Source organism: Crocodylus porosus, unplaced genomic scaffold (genome assembly GCF_001723895.1).
Source record: "Crocodylus porosus isolate Cpor-Errol unplaced genomic scaffold, CroPor_comp1, whole genome shotgun sequence".
In the NCBI taxonomy this organism is placed as follows: domain Eukaryota; kingdom Metazoa; phylum Chordata; order Crocodylia; family Crocodylidae; genus Crocodylus; species Crocodylus porosus.
This window is the reverse complement of record NW_017728920.1, coordinates 6,735,497-6,756,421: the sequence shown is the minus strand read 5'-3', so window position 1 is coordinate 6,756,421 and position 20,925 is coordinate 6,735,497. Positions and strand designations below refer to the sequence as shown.

At 46.7% G+C, this 20,925-nt stretch overlaps 1 protein-coding gene across 2 annotated transcripts in view; it reads left to right on the top strand.

The window, feature by feature from the left end:
• The window catches only part of CDH23 (cadherin related 23), a 556,494-nt gene extending 539,651 nt beyond the window's left edge, over nt 1-16,843 (top strand). Inside the window, exons 54-68 of one of the 2 annotated variants that reach the window (XM_019538542.1) lie at nt 120-314; nt 1,195-1,305; nt 1,674-1,803; nt 2,696-2,959; nt 3,435-3,596; nt 4,104-4,360; nt 5,423-5,520; nt 6,180-6,300; nt 7,226-7,305; nt 7,886-7,926; nt 9,273-9,333; nt 10,030-10,159; nt 11,500-11,622; nt 12,712-12,828; nt 15,691-16,843. In XM_019538542.1, coding sequence (XP_019394087.1) covers nt 120-314; nt 1,195-1,305; nt 1,674-1,803; nt 2,696-2,959; nt 3,435-3,596; nt 4,104-4,360; nt 5,423-5,520; nt 6,180-6,300; nt 7,226-7,305; nt 7,886-7,926; nt 9,273-9,333; nt 10,030-10,159; nt 11,500-11,622; nt 12,712-12,828; nt 15,691-16,014 — 2,214 coding nt within the window. In that variant the 3' untranslated portion in view covers nt 16,015-16,843. The remainder of the gene's footprint in view (nt 1-119; nt 315-1,194; nt 1,306-1,673; nt 1,804-2,695; nt 2,960-3,434; nt 3,597-4,103; nt 4,361-5,422; nt 5,521-6,179; nt 6,301-7,225; nt 7,306-7,885; nt 7,927-9,272; nt 9,334-10,029; nt 10,160-11,499; nt 11,623-12,711; nt 12,829-15,690) is intronic. The other variant, XM_019538541.1, reaches the window with a different exon arrangement.
• Nucleotides 16,844-20,925: the final 4,082 nt, after the last annotated feature.

Here is a 20,925-nt window from a genome sequence, read left to right as displayed (position 1 = left end):
CATTATTTAGGTCTTCAGAGTTTGGGGGTTCAATGATTTAGAGGTTTGTGTTTCCCCTAGGCATGCACATAGCTCTATCCTCAAAATCCCTGCCCTGATGTTTTCTTTGTGGATGACAGGAAATACCTCTGCGGTCCAATGTGTATGAAGTCTATGCCACAGATAAGGATGAGGGTCTCCATGGAGCTGTACTGTACAATCTACTAAAAACAGGAGCAGGGAATAAAGACTGGGAGTATTTCACCATTGACCCCGCCAGTGGACTCATCCAGACAGCAAAGAGGCTAGACCGAGAGACACAAGCCATCTATAATGTAAGTCTAAAAAAGGAAAAGAGATGGTGACGTGGGGTTAGTGCATGTGACTGTTTGTCTGGGACTGCAAGGGAGGTTGTCCGTCCCTGTCAGCTCTGGCATTGTGACATCTTGGTTGAAAAGCCCAGGTCTAGAACCACAGGCCACAGTGATGTTGGTGGTGACAGGACTAGAATAGCTCAGGGAATTAGCAGATGAAGATCAAAACATCTTCACAGAGCGGAGTATACAAGCTCTGCCTCGTGTTTCATTCCACTGTGTTTGGCTCCATCTCTGTCCATCTCCTGTATCCAAGGTTAAGACTTTACACATGAGTAATAAAAATAAATAGGAGGACATGATAAACATTGCAAGTGTGAATAAGGAATTGTTTCTTCACTCTGTTAGTGCACCACTTCCAAGTCACCTCCCTGCTCCTCCTTAAATGTAGTCTGGATTAGGTTTGACATCATCACTTTCCTTTAAGAAATAATCTGACCCAGAGACAATCAGCTACCTGTTGGAATATATATATATATCAGTGAGGGGAGGGAAGGGTTAAATGGTGAGAGTAGAGCCTGGGGCAATTTTAGGCCTGCAGCTTAACCCAGGTTGCTAGGCACGAACTGCCCTTGTACCAAATGCATCAACAGTGAGGAGTCAGCAGCCTGACTGCTGTGGGGGGAGCATGCTAGTTATGCATCGGCCAATGCTATTTGGCTTGTTCCATGGCAAAAGGTCACCATTCTCCTTCACTTGATATTCCCTACCCAAAGGACATGATGTCTTTCCTTGTGTTAGCTTGTGGTAGTGCCCCATTTGCTTGTGTTTTGAAGACTGTTGACCCTTGCTTTTGAAAGGCATCTGTGTGACCAAAACTGTGTTGCTGTTTCTCCTGTAGCTTATCATTGTGGCTTGTGACCAGGGTCAGCCACCGTATGAGACCATGCAGCCTCTCCAGGTGATGCTGGATGACATTGATGACAATGAACCCCTCTTCATGAGACCACCTGTAAGCACAGCCATCCATCCCACTTTCATGGGGCAGAGGTAGGGGCAGAGAGATGGAATATTAGATCCTAGGGCACACTGGAGTTCATGAGATAGCAGACAGCTAATGTGAGGTGAGAACTACCCACAGAAACAAATTTTCATCTGGCCTACCCTGAGTCATCCTCACTGCACTCTGGGAGTTGCATTGGTCAATGATGTTTACTCTAATGAGGGTTTTATGTGTGCATGTCTAATGTTCACACGTTAAAGCAAAGAGGAAGAAAAAGTCTCCTATCCATGAGATAGTTCTGTCTCAGCTTTTATTGGTATTACACTGTACCTTTTTTCTGTAACATCCCTTCTCTTCTCTCTTGGTCCCTTTTGCAGAAAGGTCACCCCCAGTACCAAGCACTCTCTGTTCCTGAACACTCCCATCCTGGAACCATTGTAGGGAATGTCACTGGTGCTGTAGATGCAGATGAGGGCTCCAATGCTATTGTCTACTATTTCATAGCAGGTAGGGTGGCTTCCCTCCCCCTAGGTCTCTTCAGGGAGAGGAGGTTACATTCCTGCTTTATTTTTGGTTTAAGTTAGTTTTGAAACAATACATGTTGATATTACAAGGCTGAGAGGTCCCAAGTGTCATGCATCCTATAAGAGAAAACTCAGTATGTTTTGTGAGCTGTTTGGCGTGGGAATGTATCATACTGATAATGTATCATGAAATAAATGTAAATGTATAGAGCCAGGTAGCTTCTTTATATAATGTGTTCCTGGAGTTTCTGTAATAGACCCTAGGGCTGTGCAAAATTTTGCCCGGCATTTCATTTTGAAGCTGTTTTGATGTGGTTTGAACTCAAAACAGCAAAATTGAAATGAGACAAAAGCCTTCAAAACAGCTTCGAAATGAAACAAGGGAACTCAAAATGTTTCAAAAGTTTTTAAATGTTTCAAGTTTCAAAGCCAGGCTTACTGGCTTCAGTGCTGGTCCCAGCGAGCAGCATCCGCCTCCTGTCATCTGGCAAGCAGATCGGAGGCTCGCCCACACTCCATTGGATAAGCTTCGTTAGAGTACAGCAATGACACACCAGGGACTCTCCAGCCCAAATGCCTAAACACCCATTTAGAGCTGGGTTGACTGGTGGTGACATTTGACAAAGACCAAAGGAAGGCTAAAACTTATATCTGTGGCACATTTGTGAGATTCTGTAACCACTCTGCCACCAGGCCCTAGTACAACTCCTGGGGAGGGGTATCTGGATAGGAAAAGACTGGGAGAGGGCCTGTACTGGATTTCTGTGCCTGCTTGTATTCTCCTTCCATATATGAGCCCAGAAGTCCAAAACTAGGTGAGAAGCGTTAGTTAGGGCAAAGGTAAGACTCACTTGGATACAATTCAACCTTTCCAGCTGGCAACAGGGAGAACAATTTCCAGCTAAGCCGGGAAGGGAAGCTGCAAGTGATGAAAGACTTGGATCGAGAGAAGGAGCTCTACCACTCTATCATTGTCAAAGCTTCCAGCAACAGAAACTGGACTCCACCCAGAGGCCACAGGGCAGGCCAGTTCCAGGCCTGGGACCTCAGCTCAGACCTCACACTTCAGGAAGTCCGGATCTTTCTGGAGGATATTAATGATCAAGCGCCACGATTCACTAAGTCGGAATACACTGCAGGTATGGGGTAATATTACAAAAATGTGTCCTGCTACTTGGATCACTTCTTTTCTGGGGTGAAACTATAAAATAACAGGTAGGATGTGCAAACTCAGATCCTGAGTATCCTCGGATAGCAAGGGCCCCAGGACCCCTGGAAGGGAAAACTGTACAAGAGGAAAAAAACAAATTTCTCCAAAAAGAAAGTGGAGGGTACTTGAAACAACCTGCCAAATCATCTCTGTCTCTATAAGCTGCCACACTTCATAGCTAGTTACAATCTACTTCTATAGAGGAAACACAAGATAAGTAAGGAGACTTCTGATTATGGGGTTATTATGGGAAGTAAGGGGTGTTATCTCCTCCTCGGAGGAACAGAAGGTGACAGGTGTAAGAAAAACACCTCCTTACAATACCTGTGTACTCTCAGATGATAATTATAAGCTCAGCTATTTGCCCACATCATAAACTATCCCATCCTTTTTCTTTCTTAAAGGGGTTGCAACAGATGCCAAGGTGGGCTCAGAGTTGATCAAAGTCCTAGCAGTGGACGCTGATGTGGGCAACAATAGCCTGGTTATGTACAGCATCCTGGGCATCCATTATATCAAGCAGCACACCAATGACTCAGTGGAGGTGGCCAGTGTCTTCAGCATTGGTGAGTAGCTGTAGGGCCCTCAAGCAGGGAAGTTCTCACATCTCGGTGATTTCAGACAGCACAGGCGTCTGAAGTTTCTCACTCATCCATGGAGTGCCCAAAACTGTAGGTAACCCAGCTCCTAGGGAAGCTTATAGGGGTGCCTTAGGTTTTCAACCAAATATTCATGCCCTGTGGCGCCACAGCAGTTGCCCCATAGCAATCAGCTGATGAAGCTGCACTGATTCTTTAGGAAGATGCACTGTATTAATGGAGAACACCTGCTCCTTTACTCTTTCTTTTGAAATTGCTTCAATAGGCCTTGGCTGGGAATTGAGCTCAAGTGTAAGTGTTGCTTGAGTGAGGATGGGAAAGCCCCAAGTCAGGGATAACATGCTTCCCAGTTGAGGATCAGATTGTGTCATTCCCAGCTTGGCCCTGCCAGAGCCCTGGCCTGGATAGCACAATTTGATGTATTTATTGCTATGCTTGGGCTAATTCGTGACTTGTCATGGTCTCTTCTCAAAGGTACTTTTGATGGGATCCTGCGAACCTTTGACCTCTTTACAGCCTACAACCCTGGCTACTTTGTAGTGGATATCATGGCTTCAGATCTAGCTGGCCACAATGACACAGCTATAATTGGAATTTACATCTTGCGAGATGACCAACGAGTGAAAATCATCATCAATGAGATCCCTGACAAAGTGCGGCAGTTTGAGGAGGAGTTCATCAGTCTGCTCTCCAACATCACAGGGGCTATTGTCAACACAGATGATGTGCAGGTAACAGTACCATCTGGCCCATGCCAAGTACTACACCCTGATGCACTAGTGCACCACTCACACTCTCTGTGATACTAAGCATGGGGTAGGAAAGCACCATGCTCGAAAGGGTTATGTTCACAACTAAACCATGCTCTTGGAGATGTCCACTGGAGTTGTCCTGTTGGAAATCCAAGGGTGAGAAGAATGGGTGCTTCCTCCTTAATAGCTGAAGAGACCCCATGTTTTATATGTAACTACTTTCCAGATAGTAGAGCATGTACCCCTCTTCTAACCCTCATAAGCTCTAATGGCCACAGTGAAGTACCCAGTCCTCTGCATCATACTTGACTGTCAGCCTGGCTCTCCATAGATAAGCTAGCACATTTAAAGACAGCCAGCAGGGAGAACATGTGATCCTTGTGATTATCCATTGGTTTGGTGGATAAACTGCAGGAGCGTGTAAACAGGAACATCCCCTTGTCATGGTCCTGGAAACAGGAAATTGCTTATGGGAGAGGTAAGAGCTTCCCTCACATTATTCTGCAGGTGTCTTACACTCATGCTACTAGCAGAACTCCTTAGCACTTGTATAAACTTGAGTCTTCAACATGCATTTCAGAGAAAAACTAATGTGGCTGTATGGTAAGTAAATAACATTTTACACAGACACAGGAGGATGTGACTAAGTCAAGGTCTAAAAGCAAGTCAGTGACAGAGCTGGGAGTAGAAGTCAGGAGCTTCTGATGTCCTTCTCTGTTCAAATCACTATGTCCTTGCAAGCATTGACAGCAATGCATCCTAGGACAAAACATGTTTCTTCATGTAGAAGGAGGAATAAAGGCACAACAGACTAGTGCAAACAAGTAGGAGGAGCCAAATGTTTCCAAGAGGAAGTAATCTCTGTTTGCTGGCTAATGGTTATATACCTCCTTTAAACTGGGTCTCAGCCTTATAGCTTAGGACTTGAGAATTTCTGCCAGGAAAACACAAATCCCTGGCACATACCTGGAGTGGCTGCCCAAGAATGAGGCATGTAGCCAACGCATGTGTTGTGGACAATCTGCTCCCTTTTTTTTCTAGTTCCATGTTGACAAAAAAGGCCGTGTAAATTTTGCCCAGACAGAATTGCTGATCCATGTAGTGAACAGGGAAACCAACAGGATCCTGGATGTGGAGCGGTAAGCCATCGTGTCTATATGCATTTATGAGGGAGGGAAGACAAAGCAGGAAGAGGGTCATTCATGTATCAAGAATCAGTAAGGTGCACTTATACCTAAGGATATTTCATAATTAGTGCAGTGTTGCCAGCAATGCTAGGCCTAGTGCATTATTCTGTATAGGCTTGTGCTTACTCTTACAGCATTTGAACAGGCGTCATTGAACACAGGTCTGATCATGACTGGTCAATATAAAAAAAAGGTCAGATTGTGTTCAGCATCATGTCAAACTTAGGCATGCTGTCCCAATCTCTAGGTCTGCAAGGATAATGAAGTAGATATTACCCATGGTACATTGCCCTAAAGCCCATGATGGCTGCCTTATCTCCATCAACAAAAACTTCTGCCAGCAAAGGTCAAGATGCACTTTCTGGAAAACATTAGCTTGTCCCAGAGTCTGGTTATGAGAGCAACAGTTGGGTCACTGCTGGTGGCCACAGTTAAAGAAAAACTAATTATGGCACCAATCAAGCCCAAGGTGTGAGCTTTACCTTATACATTCCATTATATTATGTGGTATTGGGGAATCTGTGCATTGCGTTGAACTGTTAAAAATTCATTTTCAGTCTTCAGTAAAAGAAAATGTCCCCTATCCAAAATATTTCCTCTCCTCTTTCTAGAGTGATTCAAATGATTGATGAGAATAAGGAACAGCTGAGGAATCTCTTTAGAAATTACAACGTGCTGGATGTGCAGCCTGCTATCACTGCTCGGGCCCCAGATGATCTCTCAGCATTGCAGGTAGAAGATAGTGTCCTCTTTGAACTCCTATCTACACATACTAGCAGCCCTTTCACTTCCCAGCAGATAGGTAGGCATAGTTACTCTGCCCACTCATGTAAGTAACACCAAAAGAAAGTGCTTTTCTCTAGGGTAAAGTTACACATTACATTTAGATCTTACTAAATCTGTGGAATGTTAAATGGTGCTAAAGTTAAACTGTGTTATGAGGAGGTGCATGTTAAGGGTTAATACCATTTCTTACCTGTACAGCTCTGACTTGCCACTAGAGGGCTGGTGAGCAGGGGCATAGCTAGGAGCCAGGGCCTACCTGTGCTCTATCCCTGCTCTGGGTCAGGGTGGCAAAATGGCTGGAAGCAATGCAGCCTCGGATGCTGGAGGACTGTAGTTGCTCTTTTTATTTCTGTGGAGCAGATTGAAGTGACTTTAACATGGGCTAGATTGCATGGCCCAGAGTTAACCCTCACCTGAAGGTAGAACTTTGAGATGCTCAGAGAGCACTTGGCACAAGTTAACATGCTCTAACTTGTGGACGGGCACATTTTTAGTGCTCATAGTATGGTCTAAATGGAACATATAACTTCACCTATGATTGCCTCAATAGTGCTTCGTTGAAAGAGGAATATGGTATTTCCTGGTTCTGACATCAGTTCAAAAGAATGATTTTCCTGTGACTCTTTTGTTGTCCAACAGAGTGAGATGAGTTGACTTAATACCCAGGTTGCTCTATTGCAAGCACTAGCAGATGGTCCACCATTCCTTTTTACAGCATGACTCTTCTCCCTCACCCAGGGCTGCCTAAAACTTGGAAACTCTTTCTCTTGTATTAATATAATGGGACACTTGTTTGCTCTAAGTAAGCAGCCCAGCTGCATGTTTGAAGTCACTCACATGTACTAAAAATCATTTGTTTGTTTTTTCCTAGATGGCAATAATTATCTTAGCTGTCCTCCTCTTCTTGGCTGCCATGCTTTTCATCCTCATGAACTGGTACTACAGAACAGTGTAAGTGACCTCAAGGCCCTGGGATTGCAGGAAAACTCTATAATATGACTAAATGTAAATGCTTGGCCACCATAAGGAAAAATAAGTCAAAACAATAAGCTGACACAATAGCACATGATTAGTTATTCTTGCAGTCTGGGTATCTTGGACCAGTGGTTAATGTAACATCCTGGTAAACTGGATCTTGGATTGCATGAAACTAAGGGCAGCAGTTTCAAAAGCATCTTGGACTCCTATAATGTATATGTTATAGAACATTACCCTGTGAACCTAGAAACAAAATCTCTTACCCTCTCCTGATATCAAGAACCTGTCTGCAGGGACTAGAAGCATACATCTTTTCCAGATGAGACAGTCCAGTCAAGGAAAGAAGCCACCACCTGAGCTAATATGTTGCTTTTGAAAATGCCCTCAAAACACAGGCTTTTCTTATTTTCTAAGTGCTATGGTTATATATAGGGAAAGGATTTCAAACACTGTTCCATTGCATATGCTTGTTCCTTGGTTTTACACATCTCTCCTTTAAGGCTTTCTTCCTAATTTCAATTTATTGTTAAGAGTTTTTTTTGTTTCTTTGTAGACACAAAAGAAAATTAAAAGCTATTGTGGCTGGCTCTACAGGTGAGAGATTTTGGGGTTCTTTGTTGGCATTATCTTGGAAAAATGCAAACTAATACACGTGCTGGGGGAATAGTGTAAAACACACACACACAGATTTGATATGAGGGAAGAATTCAGGAATCTGTAATATCAAAAGAGACATAGGGGTGATAATGAGAGAGGAGTTTGAATTACTGTGGTTTCTTTCAGATTGCAGGGGGCTGATCTATTCTTCACATTTCTTGCTCCAGGTAGAGTAGATGTGTGCTGAGAGTCATTCTGGTGTTGATATTGTTTGTTATTCAGCCAGTATAAACATCATGGTTAGAGGCCTGCAGGTAAGGCCATATGAGGAGAGATTGAAGGGACCTGAATCTCTTCTGCCTCCACAAGAGAAGACTGAGAGGTGATTTTGTGGCTGCCTACAAATTCATCGGTGGGGGGGGGAGGGAGAGGGATAGGAGATACTCTGTTTCCTAGGGCACCCCTGGGAGTAACTAGAAATAACAGCCACAAACTGACAGAGAGCAGATTCAGGTTAGACATCAGAAAGAACTTATTTACAGTAAGGTTTGCCAGAATCTGGAATGGGCTTCCAAGGGAGGTGGTGCTCTCCCCTACCTTGGGAGTCTTTAAGAGGAGGCTGGACAAGCACCTGGCTGTGGTCCTCTGACCCCAGCACTCTTTCCTGCCTGGAGTAGGGGGTCAGACTCAATGATCTGCTGAGGTCCCTTCCGACCCTGATATCTATTAATCTATTACGTTTGGCTGATGCATTTCTCAAATAAAACCACATTTTTTCATTCTTTGATGAAATGACCAAAAATTATAACTTATACTGTGTCCAGTTCTGGGCACCACACTTTAACAAGGACATGGACAAGCTTGAGAGAGTCCTAAGAAGACCCACCCTTATGATCAAACTCTTATGCAGCAAACCATACGAGGAAAGGCTGAGGGATCTGGGGCTCTTCAGCCTGAAGAAAAGAAGGATGAGAGGGGACCTGGTTACACTAGGGGAGTACCTCAATGGCTTGATGAGCAACTGTTCACCAGGGCACCTGAGGGGAAAACTAGGACTAATGGCCACAAAATCCTAGAAGACCGATTCAGGCTCAACATTAGGAAAAACTTCTTCACACTCAGGGTGTCCAGACTATGGAATAAGCTCCCTCCAGAGGTGGTGCAATCATCTACCCTGGAAAGCTTCAAGATGAGACCAGACACTCACCTTGCTGGTGTCATCTGACCCTAAGTTGTCTTTCCCACTTGGTACCTGTGGCTGGACCTGATGATCTTCCAAGGTCCCTTCCGGGCTTACAATCTATGAATCTATAAATCAGTCTGTAACCTTCAACCTTTTTCAGGAAACCGAGGCTTCATGGACATCATGGATATGCCAAACACAAATAAATATTCCTTTGATGGGTGAGTCCTCAGCACGTTTGGGTGGGAGAGAGGTCTCTCCAACTTCACTCTAGAAGACTGAGTGAGAGGATTCCCTGTTAGTCTGTAGGCAGAACACATGTTTTAGGACCCTCATTGGTTTCTGCTAATATTTCCGGTACAAAGCATCTCAGCAATCACTTTCCTCTGAAAGCTGGGATTCCACAGATTGCTAGGATCAAGAAACACCCTAAAATCATCTAGATGAGAATCTCTTCTGAGCAATGTATGGCATGCTTTTTAGTAATCCATCCCCATCATCACCAATACACTCCTGACTTGTGAAACATGGTGCTGGAAGGGCACAAGCACAGAAGAAGTTTGAATTTCTGTGGCAGTAAATAGAGACACCTTCATGGACAGGTGCAGAGCAAGTGATTTTTGCCTGCAGTTATCAATTGGCCTGGTGATGTAATTGCTTGATCAAGGTGTGTAGATTAGTTCATGCAGAAATGCCCCTTAATGTAACCACAACTTGCGGTCAGAGGAGGGTGAAGCAAGGTCATGTTCCAGTTGTGGGGGAAGGAGGGAAGATGGCATTGCCTGTTCTGGGATTATTGAGGGGGAGAGAGGGGTATGGCAAGATTTCAAGAAATTACCATTTCTAGAGAACAGAGGTGGGCAGGCCTTGTCTTACTGCCCCCACTCACTAACCCCACCCCTTGTCCCTCTTTATAGAGCTAACCCTGTGTGGTTAGATCCTTTCTGCAGGAACATGGAGCTGGCAGCACAAGCAGAGCATGAAGATGACTTACCTGAAAACCTAAGTGAAATCACAGACCTATGGAATAGCCCAGCCAGGACTCATGTGAGGACCCTTCTTATTCTTGCCTCAGGGGATGGAGAGAGAACTCAGCCTGAATTCTCAAGGGCCTGGTTGTTTTCTTAGGATTACCTGTGCAGATCATTGGTAATCCCATTCCAGTCAATAAGGTTACACCATTGTGAATAAGGAGGGAATTGTGCCCCTGTGAATCTCTGTGGGCACCATATAACTAAGTTAAGAGTTTAGTCAAGCTTCCCACACATGGTCCCATGAGTGTATCATTTCCCTGCTCCCACTGGCCTAAGCCCTGATCACAGCCTACTGCCTAATCTACTGATTTGTTTTACTGCCTTAGTTTACTGATCATTGATCCTTAGTTTAGCACTGCTACACGGCCTTGACTGGGGTGGGCAAAATGACCAATACAGTTGGCAGCCAGACTCCATTTCCCAGCAGCCCCTGCCCACATGGCTTGTGCCAGTTTCCATGGAGACCCCAGCCACATCTGCATGGGAAAGCTCATACTGGGGTTGCCATGGAGACCAGCCTCAGCCGGGCAGGCAGCAAGCAGTGCAGGAGGCTGCTCTGGAGCTGCTGGGAAGGTAGGATGGGGGCAGCTTGCTCTGGAGCCCAGGCAAAGCCACGATCTGAAGCCCTGCACGCTCCAGGCAGATATGTACAAGCAGGGGATGGCGGCTCTGCCCCGGCTCCGTCAGCAGTGGCGTCTTGGTCTGGAGCCGGGGCAGAGCTCTGGTCCCCTGCTTGTGCACCCCTGTCCGGAGGGTGCAGGCTACAGATTACAGCTCTGCCCTGGCTCTGGACCAAGCTGCCCCCATCCCAAGTTCCCAGCAGCTCAGGAGCAGCCCCCCTACCCTGCTTTGCTGCATGGTTTCCATGGCAACCCCAGCCTGAGCTTTCCAACCAGGTGCAGCTGGGGTCTCCATGGAGACTGGTACAAGCAATGCAGGCAGGAGCATCTGGGAAATGGAGTCCTGACTGACCAGGTGTGTCCCGCAGGCTGGACTTTGCCTGCCCCTTGCCTAGACTGATACAATCATTCCAAATATGGTAATATTTTGTGATATGCACTTAAGATCTTTTATTCTTCTGCTTAATACCTCAAAAATTCTTTCCCCTGGTGTTAGATTTGCTCAGCAGTCATGTATTGTACATTGCATTGCTACTGACATTGAACTTGCTGCACTTGCAAGGGGTTAAGCCTTAGTGAAATCAGGAATGATGTACATAGGTTTTGCTTGCAGGCTGCAAGAGGGCATAGTGAACTGGAAAGGGAACACCAACAGGAGAGCTGACCCCAAGAACGGGGCTGGTTCTGCCTAAATTCTGCAGATGTTGTTTTCAGAAGCTTTCTTTTATTATAGGGAACATTTGGAAGAGAGCCCTCTGCTGCCAAGCCCGAAGATGACCGTTACCTGCGAGCAGCCATTCAGGAATATGATAACATTGCCAAACTAGGTCAGATCATGAGGGAAGGACCCATCAAGGTGAGTGGGGCTAGCTTCCTCTGCCTTTATCCAGGAGCCCCCATCACTTACCACCAGTCATTATCCTTATCCATGAAGACAGCAGAAAAGGAAACAAGAGGTTACCTCAGGGCTTCATATTCCAGATTAGCCTGTGCTACCTCTTTTTTAAGACCAAAACCTAGGACTGTCCAGTGTAGTCCTTACATATGTGTCACTTGGGGATTCCCAAGGAATACAGCTCTGAAATTGACCTGGGTAGACATAGCACCACCCTGAAGCAGAAAAGTCATTTATGGCCTCCACCTGTTGAAAAAATGCAAAGGCTGTGCGGCAGGTGCCATATTTAATGCTCATTTCCACCAGATTGAAACAGTGTTTTCATTTTTTTAAGTACCACTGGGTGCCTCAACACATGTGATTTAATGCACAATAGCCTATTTTACTGCACATTAAAGTGCCACGTAAAAAATGTGCAATTACGCTAATGTGCAATAAAGGAGACTGCTGTGCATTACATGTCACTTAAAAATGTGTGCTTTTGGCGCTGTGCATTAGGGCAGCCTAACGCACATTATTTAGTACCTCACATACGTTCCAGGAGTGCGGAAGAGGATGCGCTTTAATTAGAGCAGCTCTTGGAACCACTCTAATTAAAGCTCCAATGCTTCTCCTGTATCAGCGCTTAAAAATAGTGGTGGGAGCACTTAAATTAAAGTTCATTTGGCATGTCCATGCTCCCGGTTTTAAGCACAGGGACACTGATACATGAGATGCAGGAGCCTGCTGGAGCACAGCAATGGTCATGCTGCATCAGACTCAGTTAATCGAGACTGCTCCAACGCACTGGAATTCCAGCACATCAGAGCAGCCTCCATGCTCGTGTATAGGCACCCGAGGCACTAAATTTAATGTGCATTAGGAAAAGTGCATGGATGCATGTGTAGATGTGCCCACTGTGAATAGTTTTGTTTGAGGGTAGGATTATTTTGGGAAATGCCTGGCTGGTTCCTCCTGGATGTGGTTGGTTTTTCACCCAGGGAGTTTCAGAGTTTGGGGATGAGGGAAAGGAGTCCATGCATAACTTCCCCTGTTGCCCCTTCCATCCAGGGCTCTCTCTTGAAGGTGGTCTTAGAAGATTACATGCGGTTGAAAAAGCTGTTTGCCGAGCGGATGGTGCATAAAGCCACCACTGCCAGTCAGGGGGACCAGTCCTCGGTCACTGAGGTAGAAAGTGTGTGTGCATAGACTTGAAAAAAAAGGCTTGCTGTGCCCTCTGGGATGGAGTGTCTTTTTCTATGCTTTTGTCCTACTCTAAACTCTGTTGGGTGCCCATCAATGCCCCTCTCTTTCTTTGCCCTATCGAGTTATGTTTGCTTATAACTGCCACCTCAATCAGACAGGTGCCAGAGGCCTCCTCTCTCCTCTCACCTAAGGACAGAGATACAAAACACTGCATTGAACTGGCCCAGAAGACTGTTCCAGCAATATCCACTTTCTTGATTGTCTCAGCTCCATGGTGCTGAGATGTAATGATGCTTGAATACTGCAAGGCTGTTGGAACATCCCTCACCAAAGAACATCTCTCAGTATGAGTCTGGCAACAAGGCAACTATTTCCTTCAAAACTCTCCACACTGACACTCCTTTCACTCCCCAGTTATTATGTAAGCCCCCAACTACCTGTCTGTTCCCCCTTTACCCAGCTTGCTGTTTGTTATTTGGAACGAGCATTTAAAATGCACTGCCCTGATCAGGCTAGTTGGTTGAGTGGACTTTCTGTTTCTGCGGTGCTCTGCTCTCCTGCAGTGGCACCTGCTCCTTTAGCATCTTGTTGGGTGGCCCTCTTCCTCTTTCCCCTCATGTATTAGAGTCTCTCATGTCTGTAATCTTTGGTTCTCTCTCTCTAGGCAGCTTCATCCCCTCCCTTCAGCTCCTTCCACCATCATGATGAAGCACTCCCAAATCTGTGTCTTATCATGCCTAGTTTCACATATCCTTGTGGTTTTCCCACTATAGTCTCAAATTCAGTCTCTCTCCAAAGTGTGGCTCCTCATTTTTCTCCATTTGCATCTCTATTTTACTTCCCATTAATCATCATTGTGCACCTCGTCAGTCAGACTCACCATCTCTGCCATTCAGCTCCTTCTCCCTGCCGTCCAAACTTTGACTCACCTAAGTTGTTTGTTCTGTAGGATACTGTCCAATATCCAATCTTCCCCCTCAATGCCCATGGCTAAGCCTGACCAGCAGCACTTGGTCAGGCTCCCCTCCATCAATACACTAACCAGATTTTCAAAATACAAAGTGAGACACAGCTGGAGTACTATGAACAGGGCTTTAGTGAGGGAAGTTAGTGGAGAAGTAGCAGAGTGAGAGGCCCCTTTCCCATCACCACCCCCCTCTCAGTATGGAAATCCAGGGCACATTACAGAAAAGAGTAGGAAATGGGAGACAACCCTTTCAGCCTCTGCCCTCTGTACTGTTTGCTCCCAGTGTCAGCTACACTCCCAAGACCCCAGCTCCACCCTGATTTTTACTTTCCTAATTCTCTTCCTCCTACCTTGACATCCTTATTCACACGCACAGCCCTGTTCACTAATGCTCAGTCATACTGGCAAACCCATCCCCTCCCAGTTATGGTTCCTTCATTCAGGCCCCTCCCGACTTTCTTCCATCCACCCTCCCTCAAGGCCTGCCCCAGAAACCACTCCCCTGCCCAACCACCTTAAAAAACAGTCAACATATGCTATCAAAAGGCATCTATTTCTATGTATTCTTGAGGTAAAGTCTCTGTGAGGACCTCCAGTTGGAATCTCCCACCTAAACTCATCCTGTCCTTCACAAGACTTTAAATGACCAGCCCTCCAAGCTCACTATGGCTCCAAAAGCCATGTAAAGGCATTACTGTGATACAAACCAAAATCGTTTTTAAATAATTTCTTCTGTAATCTGGTTGAGGATGGCATTCCCACTATCTGTTTGTACCATCTAATACCACAGGGCCCTAAGTCTACCGTTACAATACAAAACAAATAAGAGTGAATGAAGATTAGAGGTTTGATCAAGGCCCAGCTCCACTTTCTGGTGATGACAGGAGAGTCTCCCACCTTTTAGTTCCCCACCCAAAGCAGAGGAGATTTGAACCTTTGTCTCCCATTTCTCATGAAAATGTTTTCATTTCTGTGGCATGGGCTAGGTGTTACCTGAGCACCTATCAGCCTTTCTTTTGTAGATGGCCCACTAGACAGCCCAGAGGGAAAGATATGTGGGGCCAGGAGGAAGTGTACTAAGTAGAGGGTGTCTGGCTCAGAAGGCTGTGCACAGTCCTGGAAGGGAGCAAGTCCTGGGTTTAGTCTCAGCATGATAATTGCCATGACCTTTATATTAAATGCAAATTTTAGCCATGTCATTAGGGGTAGGGGAAGTTATTTCTAATGCTATACCTGTCACCCTGAGCCAGGCAACCTCTGCCTTCTTTTCTTCCTGGTTGCACATGTCATCTCCTCTTGGCTGCCCAGTGGGAGGACACTGTATAAGGTGCTTTTAGAATTTCCTAATCTACAGCCTGGTGATTAATCACTTTGCTAGGAAGCAGGATATGTAGGTCCAGATCTCCGCAGGTGCCTACAACCTGGATCTTCTGTTCGCTGGACTAAAAGGTTGGAGGGGTCCCCTCTTTCTCTTCTGTTATTTTGTAAGTTACAGAGCTTCCCCAGGGGAGTGTCAGGGCTAAAAATCCACAGACATGGCCCTGGATGCTACAGACACCGCTAATTTAGAAAATGCTCTTCAGCTGTCCAAAGGCAGAGACGGCATTGGGTCTTTGTGCTTAATGACCACGCAGCGGCTGTCTCAGACTCTGCTTTAGTATGATGATATAGCAAAGCAACTGGTGCTGTGGAGCTGCCTGGAAGGACAGCTAGGGGGAGTCATTATCGCCTCAGGCTGGCCCCTTGTTTCAGAGCCAAAGGTGGAGGACTGCCGGCGACAAGCAGCAATGCTGACAGAGGCAGGGGAAGGGAGGGAAGGGAAGGGGAGTGTCTCTGCTTTAAGCCCTGACGTTGATTTCTGCTTGGGCTTCTTGTAGCTGATCCAGAATGACCTGGATGATGAGGAGGAGCACAGCACCAGTCAGGGCAGCCTTCGCTTCCGGCACAAGCAGCCTGTGGAGATCAAAGGGCCGGACGGCATCCATGTGGTGCATGGCAGCACAGGCACACTGCTCACATCCGATCTCAGCAGCCTGCCAGAGGATGACCAAAAGGTGCTGGGGCGGTCCCTGGAGACGCTGAATGCAGACTCAGGGGGCTATAATGACCGCAATGCTCGCACAGAGTCTGCCAAATCTACCCCTATGCACAAGATGAGGGAGGTGATTATGGAGAGCCCTCTGGAGATCACGGAGTTATGACTAGAAGTGGCATCGCTCGTGTAGCCTCCCGAGCAAGCCAGGGCCAAGCGGACAGTTGCTGCAGAAGGAAAGCACAGACTGGGAGAGAAGAGGGCCAAAGAGAACCTGGTGACCTAACCACGTGTGCTTGGCCCCTGGAGCAAATCCTACTGAAATAGCCAATGGTTTTTTTTTGACACAGCAGTTGTGGAGAGGCTTTCCTCAGCAGAGGGCTCCCGAGACTGTTTGCTTTACCAGAAGCTCACATCATTTGACCATTACATCCATAAATTTTTTTATTTTTTTTTTAAATATGAAGTGTTAAAAAAGTGTTAGATAAGCAGATGGGAAGCCCTGGGGATCTGAGACATGACCTGCCAATGGGCAGGGTTGCAATAAACAGCACCAAGTGGTGCAGAAACTCAAGGCTTGTAGGCCTTCTGGCTCCCCAGCTTACCCATTGCTGACACTAAGGTATCCTTCTACTGTGCATGGGACTGGGGGGTGCATTACACTAGGGTGAGGGAAGGTGGCAGCCCACCAACATGGTCTGAAGGTACCATGTGTCATTCCAGGAAGCCCAGGAGGGGTCTGGATCTGTTTGGCATTAATCTGTGTTGTCATCTTTCCAGAAAGGGAAAGCAACTGAAGACATTTCTCCATTTTGCTGGCTTACCAAAACATATATGACATCAAAAGAAAGAAACAGACTGACATTAACTTGGATTCTGAATGTGGAGTGTTCGTGTGTAATTTTTTTTTTTGTTCCGTTTCTAATAGTAACTTGTTGAGAGTTTTGGGAATGGTCTGTTAAAGGAACCAGAAATACACTATATATGGATTTGGTTAACCTGTCCCAGCCTTTCTTTCTCATGCACTTTTCTGTTCCCTTTGCATGTTTTGTACTTCATCAGTGGGCATTAGAAGAACTACTGAGAGAACGCATGCCCCACACCTTCAGTCTGCATTAGGCTCACATGCAAGGCTCAGTGGGTTAGGTGGGTCAGGACCAGCTATAATATAGTACTGAGAAAACTAATGCTGAAACTCAGAGCACTAGGAAAAACAGCTCAGGAGGCCAGGGCATGGGGAAAGTGCTACATCCGCAGATACTCTGCATTTCAGAGGGAGCTGTTGGTTCTTTGTAGGCAAGCCTGTGTTTCCAGCTCCCAGGACTGTTTATGCATTTCATATAAATGAGGTCTTGATTAGGAACCAGAGATAATCCTGACAGCAGGTGCAAGAGCCCAAGGCTGCCCTGGCCCACGCCTGGCCCCAGGCTTGTAAAGAGCCACACATCATCACACTTTCCCTCCATTTGGCCAAGGACTCCTGCAGTTTTGGCTTCCTGGTGGTTCTGCTTCAATGGAAGGGGTGACAGGTCTCTTCCTTCCCTGTCCAGACCATATTTTAGTAGCTACAGCATTGGCTTGGGAAACAGGGATTAATCCCTGTAGGTTCAGTCCTTGCCCTGCCCTACTCCTGGCTTGGCATCTGGGGCTTCCCCTTTCTGTATGAGTGCTAGTGCCCCTAGGCTGTTGGGCAAAAGGTGCGTAGCAGCAGTACCCTCCCCACTGCCATCTTAAGTCAGTCTGTGACCTGTATGGACCTAAGAGCAGGCCTGGATTGGGACTCTGCCTCCTATTCTCACATAGATGCTTGAGTGAAGTGCCTAAGTTTGAGAGAAAAGTGGGATTTCACATACTCCATCCTTAGCTTTTCCCACCTTCAGCCCTGTCTCCTGAGTAAGGCTGGGCCTACTGCCAAATGGTAAGCCAGCTTGGTCACATGAGAGTGCATGGCACAGGTGCAGGTGGCTGGCATGTATTGCTTAGTGGGGTTCCCAGGCTCATGGAGGAGGTGGTAGACACACACCCACAGCACCTCCTTGCCTGTCAAGACAGGATGCTGCTGTAGCATTATCCAGCAATGACCAAACTGCTTAGCCACTTCCTGGGCACTTCCACCCACTCCCATTACAGCCACAGATAATGCACAGCTCATTGCTAACTAGTGCCTGCCAAGGTGTTACACAGCAGCTGAGAGGAGGTGAACAAACCAGAAAACTTTTCTTCAGGTTGGAGAAAGCAAACCCCACCTTGACTAAGGGGTGAGCTTAAACAGTCAGCACATCTCTAGCTGTGGAATGCTTTCTTCACACTTGGTTCTGTGATTACATTAATGAGCTCCTGCCTCTTCTCATTTTATCTTTTATAACTTACTATATAGCAAAGTAAATTTGGCAAAGACCAGGGCTCTTTGCTTCACAAGGCTCAGCTAATCATGCTGAAGCCTAGAATTTGGTTGGGCATTCACTCTCTCTCTGGTATGTTTTATAAAATAGCACAGGCAGTGTAGCTGGGGCCATCGCACTCACCCTGAACAATAAAGCAGCCACTCTTCTTGCAGTGTTATTTCTTGCACTGCCCCTGCTGCAGTGTCCACACCAGAACTAAACCTCCTTCACAGTCAGCAGCAAGAGGCTTATGAACCTTGTGGCAGTAGCATGGGAAAAGCAGTCCAGCAATGTGCCAAGCAGGGGCAGAAGCAGAGAGCTGCAGGGCCTGCTCCTGCCGCTTGTTCTCCCTGGTGCTGCCTTCCTATGCTGTCCAGCCAAGGCAGACAACATGGCTTGTGCTCACACTGTGAGTGAAACATTCAGTCCTGCAGTGGTGCAAAAGAACAGCATCAGAACCCGCCTGCCAGGGCTTGCTTCCCTGCCTCCTTGCACAGTTCAGGCCTGGGACACGGCACCAAAGCCAAGGCAGCACCAGTGAGCATTTATCATTGTGTAACATCACTGGCACAGTGTCAGCAATGCTTCCTCACACACCTACATGCACAAGCCCTTGTGCTGCTAAGGAAGAGCAGCAAAGCTGAGCAGCTCTAGTGACCGCCTGGAAAACTTCAACCCTGCCCACCAAGCTTGAGTGCTGTGCTCCCTGAAAGTTTCACTATTGCCCTCAAGGTGTCACAGAGGTTGCCTGGCTCCCCCAGCTGGCCACTTGATCCAATTGCTGAAAGGAGACTCAGCTGCAGACTGCACCACGTGCCTCCAGAGCCCGAACAGAGCTCAGGCAGTCCCTGGCTTGGGGCCGAGGCACTGCTGCCTCTTTGGTTGCTGGTCCCCTGAGAGCTGGAGCCCCACGGCCAATGGCCTGGCCCTTTAGGATCAGATCCATCTCCAGAGGCTTCACTCCTCCAAGAGGTTGAACTTCCCCAGCTCTCATCATCAATAGTATGAGCCTTCTGGTTTATAGCATAAGCCTTCAGGAGCCCTGAGCAAACATACACACACACAGTCCTTAAATAGCCCATTGCTCTTCCTTGAAAAGCATGGAAATGAAGTTCATTTAGAAAAACCACAAAGCCCCTCAATGCTAGTTTACACGTCCCACGGTCTCTCCCCCACCCTTCAGGAAAACAGGGCTCTCTGATTCTTGTAAGGATCCTACATCACCTCTCCTTACAAAAATAAGCCCTCCACCAAATTAGAGCAGCTGCTTTCCACTTATAACCACCAATCAGGAGCGTCCCGATCAGCTGGCTCCAGTGATCATAGAAGCCTACCAAGTGAATTCATGGCCAGCCTGGGGTTTGTTTCCGCCCCGATAAATTCTTTCCCCAGGAAAGGTCACCCTAGTGTCATGCTCTTACTTTAATAGTATGGTAAATCAATGACCTTCCATGCTCAGCCCCTTGTCAACACCTCAGGGGAATTTGAGCTAACAGGACAGTAGGGCAGCAGAGGAAACTGGGGTGGGGGGGAGCAGGGGAAAGGGGGGGTCCACCTTCAAAATGGAGTTTGAAGTGTGACGGAGGTACACATGGAGCATTAATACCATCACACAACCTGCAGAACTCATACATATTCCCTCACAGCATCACGCAAGAGACTTGGGCTCAGGCCTTAGATGGGTAGTTATACAGGGGTTATAGAGCAAGCAGAAGCAAAACAGCCGTGTACTCTGCAGCGCCTTGTGATCACACTAACTACCAGAGGGCTTCAGCCTGTCTCGGTTTCAACCTACCACACGTTAGTTCAAAGTGAAGGCATGGGAGACAATGGCTCAAGAAAAAAAAAATCTCTACCTCAAAAACAAATAAAAAACAAATGCTGGCATAACAGGATTTTAAGAACAGGAGACTTCAATCTAGACAGAACACAATCTAGGCTGGAGCTGCTAAACCTGGAGCCAGCACAGGGAGCCATAAAAACCTTCCCAGTTTCTCCAGAAGGTAGCTTTCCTCATAAACCGTACCAGCAGGGAGGCCAGAAAGCAAATCGCGCCCTATAACGTTACACATCTTTTGACTCCCAATTCAAGCTGACAATAGCACTATGCTCCCTCCTGCACGGGGAGGTGAGCAAACACCTGCGCTGCCCTTAGGAAGCAGCCATGGAGAGCATCAGCAGCACACCCAGCCCTTTCCTTTACTGGCAGCCAGGCTGTTATTGAGCAAAAACTTTTCTCCATTTCACCCTTGTCTGGCCTGTCTCTTGCACATACAGAACAACCCTGATGCAATGAAGGAAGTACAGAGCAAGGGAGTGAATAAGTGTGTTATGATGAGGGAACACCAGTAATTAGTACTAATTGTGTAACTGCAAAGTTATGAGGAAGACCTGCGGGTACTCCAGGCACTTAGAGGTGGAGGAGAAAGCTCACTCAACAATGGCCTGGTAAATGGAGGCTGTCCTCATAGAAGCAACATTTGGGACTGCACCTCTGAGTACTGGGGATTAGCTGCACCCTGGTAGAGCTGCATGTAGGCCCGGGCCAATGTGCTCAGCTTCAGGCTACACACATTCAGCATGCAGTATTTCAAATGATGCCTGTATTGGCACCCACTGCTATGTGGGCATGACGCAACTAACTGCAGGCACAAATGGCCTCAGTTGAATGTAGAAGCTTTTGAGAGTCCAGAGGA